The sequence below is a fragment of the Topomyia yanbarensis genome, chromosome 2 (genome assembly GCF_030247195.1).
Source record: "Topomyia yanbarensis strain Yona2022 chromosome 2, ASM3024719v1, whole genome shotgun sequence".
NCBI lineage: Eukaryota > Metazoa > Arthropoda > Insecta > Diptera > Culicidae > Topomyia > Topomyia yanbarensis.
In genome coordinates this window covers 460,964,321-460,977,405 of record NC_080671.1, presented here as the reverse complement: position 1 = coordinate 460,977,405, position 13,085 = coordinate 460,964,321, and the positions used below count along the sequence as shown (strand labels likewise).

General features: G+C 37.2%; 1 protein-coding gene across 1 annotated transcript in view; it reads left to right on the top strand.

Annotated features, from left to right (window-relative positions):
- The window catches only part of LOC131686004 (homeobox protein unc-42), a 136,697-nt gene that overhangs the window by 49,259 nt on the left and 74,353 nt on the right, over nt 1-13,085 (top strand). Inside the window, exon 3 of the mRNA XM_058970099.1 lies at nt 1,527-1,634. Coding sequence (XP_058826082.1) covers nt 1,527-1,634 — 108 coding nt within the window. The remainder of the gene's footprint in view (nt 1-1,526; nt 1,635-13,085) is intronic.

Sequence of the window (13,085 nt, the reverse complement as noted above, 5' to 3'; positions counted from 1 at the left end):
CACTTAATATATCAAAAATAGATTTTTTTAAATCAATTTTGTGAAATTTTAAAAAAATATCGTATTCACCATTTTTTGCTCAATTTTAACTCTAATCATGACCTTATTTATAGTTCAAAACATTGATATTGTTATTCTCAAAAACCCCATTTTTGGCGAAAAAGTGCTCATAACTTTTCAACGGAACTAGTTATATGGTGCCATGAAATAAATTATTCGCCTTGAAACAATATTAAAGTTGTCTGAAGACTAGTTCAGCTTTAAATGAATACAGCAAAAGTTATTTGAATAAAACTGTATTTCTAAGAAACACCCTAAGCTCCGACTTTAAATTTGTTGTAAAATAAAAAGTATGACAGATAGAGCTTACATGTCTTCAGCAAACTTTTCCAAAATTTGTCGTTCTACGTTCGTTGAAGGTCGTTTGGCTCTAGCTAGAATGATTAAAAAGTAAATTTTTGTTCTTGGTAAAATTAGAACCACCCTAACCGTTGTTTTTACAAAAAGAGGGGGCTCATAAACTACGAAAACTTCTCCAAAGACTTAATAAGGCTAACTTGTTTAGTTTTAGTAAAATTTCAAAATTCCTGCTAAATTTGCATTCTGGACCACTGTGCATTGATATCACCGAAGCATTTAACACCGTACGGAGAAGCGGTGTTCTGAAACAACTGGAATCTTGAGAAACTCAGGGAACACGGGACAGTTTATCAAAGACTATCTACAGAACAGAAAATTCAGGGTCTACAACGGAGACACCACCGACACCAACGGGGTCCTTCGGGGTTCGGTCCTTGTAGGCACACTGTTCTTAACAAGCATGAACACAATCTTCTAAAACCTTCCTAAAACGACATCCTCATCGTCGTTGCCGGTAGAAGCATCAAACTCACGCCTTCACCATTTACTGATGGGATACAGCAGTGCGTCCTGGAGACCAATCACCCTAGCCTGTCATACCGTTCGAAAATGAGCCAAGGATCCTCGGTGTGACTTTTGACAGAAAGCTGTCCTTCCCACACTTCCGTCAAGCCAAAAGGGAAATCTACGATGGAATCGAAGCCACCGGTCTTTCTCGTAACAACCACCCTAGCACCAACCTACAACCGTTCCAACAAACAACCGTATTCAACCTACTACCAAGCAACCTGTGTAGAAGACGACCAACTCCCCTTCCCCATTTGTACTGAACATTGAGGTACCAAATTCTATCGAGTCAAAATTGTCCATCTTTGTGATTTGAACTACTTTACAATATTTGTGCCTATACATAGTGTCATCTTTCATATTTAATAAATTGGTCATAGTAGGCTATGGAAAACCAATCTTTTGAACTGTTAAAAAAACTTGCAAACAAACGTTTGTACATTTCTATGTCAAGTATTGAAACACATCTAACCCCGTTGCACCAAATCATATCAAACAAATAAACTAACCTTCATTTACATAACCTCACAGAATACCATCAAACTGAACCGAAAACTAAAATTTGCTTTTCGCCCTCTCAATCGACCTTCCAATTACAGGAACAGTTAGCAGAACTAGAAGCGGCCTTTGCGAAATCCCACTACCCCGATATCTACTGTAGAGAGGAACTAGCGCGAACGACAAAACTTAACGAAGCAAGGATACAGGTTAGTACAGTGTAGAAGGCAACGCCTCTATGTATGTAAATACCGTTGTTCAGTTCGGAAAAGCGACTGTCCGCCTCACATTCCCACAGAGGATGAATTGCTGCAATATAAAAAAAAACACCACCGTCATCGTACAAACCGTGCGGTTGGCTGAGCCTAATTCGGTATGCTAATTGACACAGCGCGACAATTGAAATTTCCATCGAAAGAACGCGGCTTTATTCTCTTCCGCGGCCTGTTCGCCCCCGCACAAGCAGCTCATGCAACAAAAAAGCAACTCAAAACGGAAACAGCGCGACAGCTATTATGTTAATTTTCTCCATCTCACCTGATTAATATTCACGATTGATATTCATGACGTTCGTGAATGTTGTTAAACAACGCCTAAACCTTCTCGATCCAGGCTGTTCTGGTGACGCTATCCCGATCTGCCAGACTTAGAAAACATCTTAAAAACATCATCCGCTTTAATCTATGCGGAGGACATGTCCTCAGGCATTTTCCTCCCCTTCGAGTCGGGACAAAGAGGCACACAGTTCTTCACCCAGAATGCCAATTAGCTCGGTGAACATTCAAATGATCCCATCAGAGAACCACAGGCGACTGCGAGGAATCCGCGCGAGACAAAAATGTTGACAGTTGTCAGTTTTCTGCTGGGTTCCGCTTTCTTTGTGCCATGGAGGTGTATACCGACCCGACATGGGTTTGGGAGATCCCTAGGTGTGATAAAATTACACACCACACGTACGTCTCGTCGCGTTGAATTTTACCCCGAAGGGGCTTTCCATGATCCGCTTGATACGATCAAATGATGCTAATCCCAACGCGGCAATTGTAGTGCAGCTTCAAAACTATCCCCTAACCAGTCGTTGCGTCGCGTCAGCCGCTTCCGACAAAATGATTGACCATTGAATCAGTAGTGCTCGGTTTCCTCCCCCTTTATACATGTGTGCATACGTCATGCGGTGACGGTACGCGAATGCATCGCATTGTATGTAGCAACCCTCAATTGGATAATCCTCAGGGGTATTTTTAGTGTTTAGTGCATCAGGTGTTGACAATGCAACCTACAGCCGTGGGATGCTACGTGCAGGATGAACCACAGGAAGTCATTGACTTTGATCTTGACATAATGTACATACATTACCATTGATTGAAATGATTGATTGTGTGTAATTATTGAATCGGTTGAGTGGGCGAGAAACGAAGTGACTAATGGCAGAATTATTTTATTTTTGTGTGCCAATTGTTGATAACAGGATAAACATTTTTGTTGCGTTGAATGTTAAAGTAAAAAGAATGAAATAATAGATGACCTGTGCTAAGTCAAAGGGGATCAAGCACCACTTTGAGGTACCTGTCTAAAAGTCGCTATCGCCCAATGGAGCTACATCAATTTATTTTTTAGAGCTCAAATAGTAATCGAAAGCAAATAAATTTTCTATAATAAGATAAATTACCAAAAAATAAATTTTGGTAATTGAAAACTATTCCTTGCTTCTTCATTCTGGCGAAAAAAAAATCTTCTTCCAAATTGTCAATTCTAAACCCTCATACATAATTCAAAAGTCATTATTCACTCAGACAAGACCATGCGTATTCTTCATGCGCATTATATACCGATTAGTTTCCAAGTTGATCAAATAAACACTAAACAAACAAAGGTTTCTTAAAAATTTTGGTAATCGAAATACCACCAGGAAAAATTTTTGGCGCTCACTGCGGTTTGGCATAACACACCTATGATATCAATAATGACGAAGCTTTCATTCCGAACCTTAAGGGACCACTTCAATGGAAAAAATGCTTATCCACGGAAAATATTCTAGGAACACTGTAGGTTACTCTGACAAGACATACCAAGCAAAAACCTAGCGTTTTATTTTAAAGTCACTTTTCACAAATTTGTATACACTGAGAAACAAAAATATGCATTTTTAATATTTTCGGTTTCCGTCTCTTTTATTCTGCTGTGATTTTTATGCATTTCTATGCTTGTAGGAAGCATTCAATTAAGGGATCGATCAAATATGTCCAATGCATAAAAATTACAGCAGAAGCGACAAATGACAGATAACCAAACGAAGTTTCAGTATATTATGTATAGCAATGAACATCCCAGTAAGTCCAGCTGGAAAATGAGCCGAAACTTTGGTTGGTTGCCGGTTAGTATTCAGGATCCCAGGATATAACCGATTTTAATTAGTATTCGTTTTGTAACTGGAGCCGGAATATTACTAGAACCAGCCATCATGCAGGTGTATTTTCCAGATGAACTTTACTTGAATGGTTTGCAAAAAAAGAGCTTACAACTTCTAGAGAGAACACAGCATTGCTAATATTGGTCGAAACATCATCTGACCTAATTAGTTTGAGAGTATTTTTTCCGGGTACAAAGAAGTCAGATATACCGCTGCGAGACAGATTGTTCGACCAGTGAATGCATAGAGACAAATGGCACCTTGTAGGTAATCTTTCTTTGATAACTACTTGGCCGCATGATTCTAATTCTGCATTTTGCTATAGAAATTTCTTTTGTAACAAAACTTCGCAGAGCCGGCGGATGACCTGGGTAGTACGGGTAGTACTACCCACTCGAATATATCCGAGAGGGTAATTACCCACTTGAAACTTTAAAACAAATTTAAAATTTGAAATCAGACGAGCATGTGTCTCGCACGCACAACACTCGCGTCTAAAATCCTCGATGTACCACGATTTCATGTGCCACAAACGCAACGTAGGTTAGGGTAATTTGGGGAGAGATGCCGCACATTGCTGACGATTACCAAATACTAATTACTGGGTTTTGCATCGGAACAATCTTTGACTTAATGCAACAGGCATTAAGAGCTGTCGAACAGTGGTGTCGACAAGTTAAACTATCAGTTAACCCAAGCAAAACTTCAATGGCTCTTTTCACGAAGAAGCGAACAACAACCGGGGTTCGTCCCTTGCAGTTCTTTGATTCTGAGCTAATGTGTGCAGATCAAGTCAAATACGTTGGAGTCATATTGGATTCCAAACTGAATTGGTCTGCTCACATTGAGTTCAGAGTCAAGAAAGCGGGCAGTGCAGACGAACTTTTGGAAAGACCTGGGGTCTCAAACCTAAATACATCTATTGGATTTACACGACAATTGTACGTCCAATACTATCATACGGATTCCTTGTGTGGTGGCAGAGGGGAGAGGTGGTGACAGTCCAGTCAAAGCTCAACCATCTGCAAAGAATGGCGCTCACTGCGTTGACTGGTGCTTTCACCACGACTCCGACTGCTGCTCTTGAGGCACTTCTAAATATCAAACCATTACACATACACCTCAAACAAGAGGCACTATCATGTGCATACAGACTGCAGGTTACTGGGCTTTGGAACAGTAATCATGTTGATCTTGCTACCAGTCATACACGATTGTGGTCACAAATGGTTACATGGGGTGAAGATATTCTTGCTCCCTGCGATATTACACTCACTTGTAGTTTTCCTTACAGGACATTCCATGTGAAGATTCCCTCTCGAGAGGAGTGGTTGTCTGGCTTTATGTCCAAGCTAGTGATCACGTGCCGAACCCAAATCGAAGAACTAAGCATTGTCAACACTATCTACCTTGTCTGGGTGCCCGGACATTGCGGTATTACTGGAAATGAATGGGCTGACGAATTGGCCAGGGCAGGTTCAGCGATTGACTTCGTTGGTCCTGAGCCCGCGCTGCCAATTTCTACAAGTTGGATACGGGAAAAAATACGGTCCTGGGCTTCGTCCGAGCACCGCAATTATTGGAGAAATCTACAAACGTGTCGCCAAACAAAGGCGTTGCTAGAACAACCGTGCCCAGTGATTTCGAAAAATCTCCTACATTTTTCGAAGCTCCACTGCGGCATGCTGACCAGGGCTTTAACCGGCCACTGCAAACTCAATTATCATATGGCAACTATTCAGCGCGCTGAGTCTTTTTCATGTGATCTTTGTGAATCCGACTACGGAACCTCATATCATCTGATATGCAACTGTCCAGCGGTAGCGCAATTGCGATTTCGAGTTTTCGTCCGTCCTTATGTAGACGAAACCATGTTTGGACGACTGAAACTCAGAGACATACTTATCCAAAGTGGTAAAGAGCTTTAGGCTCATTCGCAGGCAAGTTGAACTACTTGTGAGTTTAACTTACCTGTTGTTTATTTTTGTTTTTGCGCTGTTATTTTCCCCAGCTTTCCAATTCTACTTCCCCACACTTCCTTGTCCTTTCCTTCCGCTCAGAAAATGATGAAAACACACGGCAAGGCACAAATCCCCGACTACATACGGGGAACGTGCCATTTGAGCTAATATATTCTGATTCCTGATACCCACTTGAAACATTAAAACAAATTTAAAATTTGAAATTAGACGAGCATGTGTCTCGCACGCACAAAACTCGCGTCTAAAATCCTCGATGTACCACGATTTCATGTGCCACAAACGCAACGAAGGTTAGGGTAATTTGGGGAGAGATGCCGCACATTTTTAAAAATCGATCCTGCATCAAAGTAAACCATTCAATAATTGATGAAATCATTTTTACCAATTGCGACAAGTTTCTAAAATACTGTGAAATGGTTTTTGCAATGAAAAAAAAATTTAACCAAATTTCCATGAACATTTTACAAAAAGGTTCTTGCGGGAGAGATGTCACATGTGCGGGTGAGACGCCGCACCGTGGACACAAACTGAAAAATGGTGAACAAAAGTATTTTTTGGCTCTCATTGATGTTTTTGTGATTCAGTGTCTTCAGCTGAGTTTCATGAAGTTTGATTGCACCTATAAATCGGCTAGCACCTTCACTTTTCTACCATTTCCAGAATCATTTTTTTATTCAATATTTCAAAAATATTTTTCTTTCTCAACCTTGTGTAACGGTTAAGTTGGAGTAACTTAATTCAGGGCACTATTTAGCTATATGCTTGTACGATATACATATCTATGCGTTAGTAGTAGTTACTTAAAAGCACTGTTTGGCTGTTTCTCCCAATGAATTTATGCAACTTAGGTTTGTTCTTGAAAGATTCATTTTGAAAAAATATAAATTCGTTCAAATTTTCGCTTTTATCTCAATATTGACATCACTACAAATCAATGCGTTCACGAAAATTAGTGCCTGAAACTTTCAAGAATAAACCGAAGTAACTTATACTTAGATACATGACACCCATTTAAATATATAGATAAATAGACTCATAATCCTATATGTCACTGTGTTAGGTCCGTTAGTTTGTGGATATACCTTATTATGAACCTATACCTGACGCAAATGATCATTTAATGGCATTCCGGGGTGAAAAAATACATTTTAGCTATGCATCCTCTTCCATTGAGTGCGGCATCTCACCCGCCATTTTGATGCGGCATCTCTCCCAATTGTAGGGGAGAGATGCCGCACGACGCCATTTTCCTCTAAAATTATGGATGATCGTGCTCATGATCAGAATGCCTTCTAAAAGGTCCCAGCTATTCAACCGATACATGATTTACCAAAAAAAAAAATCGAACCATTTAAAAAAACGAAATTTGAATGCGGTGCTGAAAAATTTTCGGCACTCCGTGATGCAACTGAACGCACAAAATCATTAATAAAATTTTCGTGAGTAATTAAAAAGGGATTATTTTACATCTCTAGAGTTATAATTCTTCGAAAGACATATACGAATATACGAGATATAGAGAGTGCGGCATCTCTCCTGACGCGGCATCGCTCCCGAAATTACCCTATTTTATCAGATTGTTATGCTAGTATGAGTATTGCAAAAATGCGCCATTACTCTAGTCCCACCACCCTATGCTTATTTAACTACTCACTACCCATGATTTTAGCCTAACGCCGATTCTGAAACTACTAACACATGGTGTTACACTCGAATGTTTGGTAAGATCACTGTGGTTGTAAGCCAAATATGCTTAGTTTTTGCTTACAAGAAAAAAAAAATCCGTTCATAAATTCATGAACAAAAGCTCACGATTTCGTGAACTGAACGATTTACGAAAACCGTGACCAAGTTCCTAAAATTATTTCGTACTCGTGAAACTATTTGTGTTTTCTAAAAACCAGTTCGCGCCGAATATATACATGGCGTTACATTAGAATGTTTGTTTGGGTTACTGTTAGTGTTCCCTGAACATATAGTTTAGTTTTTGTAGTGACAAATTTCATAATTTCGTTTTGCAATGTATATTATATGTATAATTTATAATTATTATATACCTATAATTATGTTATTCCAAAATTTTGTGAAATTGTTCACGTGAAAATTTGAAGACCTGGTGCAGAGTTGCATAAAAGAGCAAATGATTAGGAAATCCAATCTGCTCCAAATTTGTGAACTTATTCACAAGCATGAAGCAGATCAGGCACAAAATTGCACATTTCATGGATTATATCATGAAATTGGAAACGTATTTTGATTACGTGAATTATTTTACGAATAGGAATGGTGTATTGTGACTAACATACTCGGAATAAGGAATCAGTTTACGAGACTTGAAGAGATCCATGACTATTACTTCGTGAAAGACTGTTTTAATAACCACAAAAAACACGATCATGATCCAGCTCATTAATCAGTTCACGTCGAACCGTGAAATTCAAATTTAGAACTAAAGCCCACTGAAAATCCAAATTCATAGGTGCCACCATATGAACCCCGCTTGATATTGTCCTACGAACTATCGTCCTATTGGTGATAGATGGGGGAAAGCACAACTTTGAACATGTAATTTAACAACTTTCACAGTTAGGCACAGATCCCCGACTACATAAAAGAACATGCTATTTGAACCAATATATTCTGATTCCTGATTCATCTTGAACACCTTTAGTGTAAAAAGGTTAGCTATCCAAAATTAGATTCATCGATATTGAAAGTAGTGTTCAATACATTTTTTAGCTGAACAGAATTTGGACTGAGTTTTACATGTCTGTAGTCCACCTCATTTGTTTCGACTGTTGAGGACAGATATAAATGCCGCCTGTCATTGATCGGATAATAAGACAGATGTGATTGGTCCGAATAATCAACTGCTAGTAGTTGTATTTCTGACACTAATTTATCTTGGAAACAGTTCTCCCCATTTTCATTATACACTATCATTGGCGTTCGTGTTCACTACTCAGTATTGCGTTTTTCAAGAATTCCGATATTTTTCGCAGCGTGGATTTTCTAAAATTGATATAAACTCTTTTCAATTAGCATGCTAGATAAAAGGATTGACGTCAATGAAGTCATTTGAGTCAACAAACAAGCCAAATTGAAGCTAGATGGCCATGGAATACAGTCGGGTCTCCTACTAACCCCTACTAACTGGGCGATTAACTGGGGGCGTGAAAAAGGAATCCGCGTTGTAGGACCCATAACTTATGGGATTTCGACTAAATAGGACTGTGGCCGATTATTTCGTCCGCGTCAACATTGAGCGCCATATTTTCTTTGGCAAAATTGTTGTACTCACTTCCCGATCAAAAACACATAACAGAAATATTTCAACACTATATCTCGCATTGTAACTTGTTATAAATTTCTGTTATTTTAACTACTAACCAGACCTAATTTATAACACAATATGTTTCAAAAATTGTGTTCTATTATAAACTTGTTATATCATTCTGGTCGGGTTGGGCCTACAACTTAGAGTAATTGGGTATCCAATTAGTTGAGAACTATGCCGCCAGGGCACAGTGGTCGGAAACGCCAAAAACGTGAACTTAATTCACTAGAGGCCAAACCATCGAATATATTAACAGAGTGTCTTTGGAGGAATTGTTCGTATGAGTATTCCCCAGAATCTGATAACAATAGGAATTATGCATGGCTTACTATGATCGAACTAAAAAAAATAACTTTTTATACTGACGCGATAGAAAGTTGGTGTCTTCGACAAAGTTTTAGGAATACTCATAGTGAAGAATTTTATTGAAGAACTTGAGCTTGTAGGACTAAAGGTTGTCGATTTATAAGACGTTTTCTATGACAACCCCCTTAAATCTAGTTTTTTTTTAAATAACTTTTTTCATTGTAACTTTTCGTACAAACTATGTTCAACACAAATGTGTAGGTATCAAAACTACATAATATTGTCGAAGACTGTATGTAAAAATACTCATTCGTTTCAAAGCTATTGAAGATTTTTACATTTTTTTACATCAACTTCAACGTATAAGAAAGGAAGGTGCAAATCCAAAATGCATTAACAGGCACTTTTTTAACTCTTTAAACTACGCACAATAAAGCTAAAAAGGTTTTGTGCCTGGCACTCTAGAACCTTTTGAATAGGGTTAGCTTACTTTATCATATTTTTTTACATTTTGCAAACAAAAATCAGCAAAAAAAATTTAAAGTTTTTTTGCCCCAATTTTTGAAATTCTTGGTTCGATATTCAATTACAAGTATTATTTTCACTTATACCTGAATATTGCAGATTTTATAAACGTGCAAGCAAAAATGTGAAGTTTTTAATATCATTGGAGATCCAAAACTAATATATACTCAAATAAACATGTCATAATGAATTTAATGCTTACAAAAGGATGCCATACCATTAATTACTAAATTTCACGAAAAATTTTTTTGCTGATTTTTGTATGGAAAAAGTAAAAAAAACATGACAAAGTAAGCTTGCCCTATTCATAGGGTTCTAGAGTGATACGCACAAAACCTTCTTAGCATTATTTTTCATTGCGTAGAGAACTAAAAAAGTGCCTGATTGTGCATTTTGGTTTGCACCTTTCCTTCTTATACGTAGTTGAAGTTGGTATAAAAAATGTAAAAATCTTCAATAGCTTTGAAACGGATGAGTATTTTTACATACAGTCTTCGACAATATTATGTAGATTTGATACCTACACATTTGTGTTGAACATAGTTTGCACGAAAAGTCACAATGAAAAAAGTTATTTAAAAAAAACCAGGGGGGTTATTCCGAACAGTCACTTTAGGTGAGGTGACACTCTTTCTCACTCGTGCGATCACCGAAGTCACCTAAGGTGAGACGAGTCACTCACATGACTCTCTGTCACGCTATTCTGGTGTGTCACCGCATTCTGTTAGTCGTTTCAGGTGACAGCAAAGTGAAGAAGAAAAAAATGAGGGATGACGATGGTAAAAATAAATATTAAATACGGAATCGTTGTCCGTTTAAATTTTGATCAACTGGTATTCGTCGTATTTGTTACTTTTTCAAGCAATTGCATAACATATTACAACTGTTCGTAGTAGTGTTGTTAATTTTAAAAAATAATACGGAAAAGCTGACTAATAAGTTTGTATTTGTAAAAATCACTGGCAGCATTATCAAAAGGCGGCATGAATTTTTAAAAAGTATAAAGTTAAACAAGCTTATTGTGTATTACAAAAATTTGATTTTTTAATCGAATGCGGTTCGATCGAATCCGACTTGTGTCGTTATATTGAGAATGCAAATCAAAAGTCATGCGTCGTAATGCAGAATAAGCTTAATAATAATGATATGACTAATCTACTCTACCATGAAGTTCTTTTTTACAGGTTTCGTAGGTACTGTTTCATTGGACATAGAAACTCGGGAATAGATTTTTCTGTGTTCTTAAGTATATTTAAAAATTATTTTATTCACAGTTCCATGTATACTACATAGGTTGACATGTAATAACTACACATTACTACTCTTTTGGTTTGATGTTACTAATGTGGTCGTTAGTCTGACATTCCGTATAATTTCTTCGACGATAGTTTGATCTCATGTAGCTAAAATACTATTTGGTAGAGTGATTGAACACGGGATGCCATTCAATGGGGGTAAGGTTTTACTGCGTGAGAATTCTATTGATTGGGGATCTGTTTTTTCATCGGGAAAACACCGTCTGGTCTGTTATGTTGAGCGACAGACTGGATTTTTTTGGTGAGACCGAAAACAGTTCATCTAGAACCATATAATAATGCCCAATTTTCATCAATTGGACGGTGTTAGGTCAGACCGGACTAAGTGACAGTGCACTGAATTCGATAAAAACGCGTTTAAAGTTTGAATCGCAGCATCCTTTACATTATAATAGGAAAATAATTTTTACCATAATTCTTGTTTATTGTTTCATATTTCAAATCTGGTAAAAGTAGAATGTAAACGAAGAAATTCTTTATCCAGTGCTATCATTAACTCATTTTTTGATGTTTTGCGACTTGGTCCGGTCTGACTTAACACCGACCAATTGTGAATAGAGAACCGCTCTAATCTAGATCGTGATGTGACGATGGGCTTTAAATTAGCAATTGGTTTTGAATTTGATCATACAATGGACAGTGGTTCAGAACGACAATTTAAGGGGAAAATGTATTTTCCGCAAAAGTTTTTCAATCAATTTTTCATTTTCAAAAGAATTTTTATACACGATTTGAATTTTATTTTATTGTTCCATTCCATCAAACACCGAACTCGATACATTTTGCATGTGTGTCTGCAAACTTAATCATTTTTACATTTCTTATAAAAGAAATGTATAGAATTCGCTCAAACTTTCGAGATTTTTTCCAAGGCCCGGAGGGCCGAGTCTTATATACCAATCGACTCAGCTCGACGATTTGGGACAATGTCTGTGTGTGTGTGTGTGTGTATGTAACGGACAAATTCTCATTCGTGTTTCTCAGTAATGGCTGAATCGATCTTATCCAAACCAATTTTAAATGAAAGAACTAAAAAACAGTATGAACGCTATTAATTTGTTTTTGATTCTGATGTTTAGTTTCCAAGATATGAATGTTTGAATGCGTAAAAATGGCGTTTTTTGCAGTTTTTTTGAATTATCTGCCGAAATTGACAATATAGATTAACAATTTATATGTTTTTAGACAGCTTTAATGAATACCTTTCGAACAAGCTATAGATTGTTGAAATCGGACTATTATCAAAAGAGATATTTAACATTAAATGCGGACGAACGATTTTTATCATTTCCCATTGCCAGAAATATGACCAAAAACATGTAATCTATTATTAACGCCAAAACGGCTTATTTTAGGTCAATAGTATCTTCGGAGAATTTAATGGAGGCAATATGCTCTTTCTTTTGGTATTGTGCTTTTGCTGATTAATCCCCCTATGAGTGAGATATTTTTACAAATTTTCTTGGAAGTGATTATATCGAAATGATGTCTTCAGCAAATTTGTAGCTCTTACTTTTTCGAATAACTTTACTAAAGACTTTAAATATCTATTTTGAATACTTTAAAAGTTATGGCTTGTTGTTTGTTGATTACTCCTTGTCGCCTATTTATTGTTCAATATAGTAATAATCCATTCAAATAAGCTAAACATTATTTCGATAAAACAAATTTTGTATTTCATTTTACTATCTACAACCGCTTGAAATAATCACCGAACACTTCCAAGTTGTCTGGAAGGAACTTGATAACTTATCAGTACAAAAATGTTCATTTGTGCGAACCTT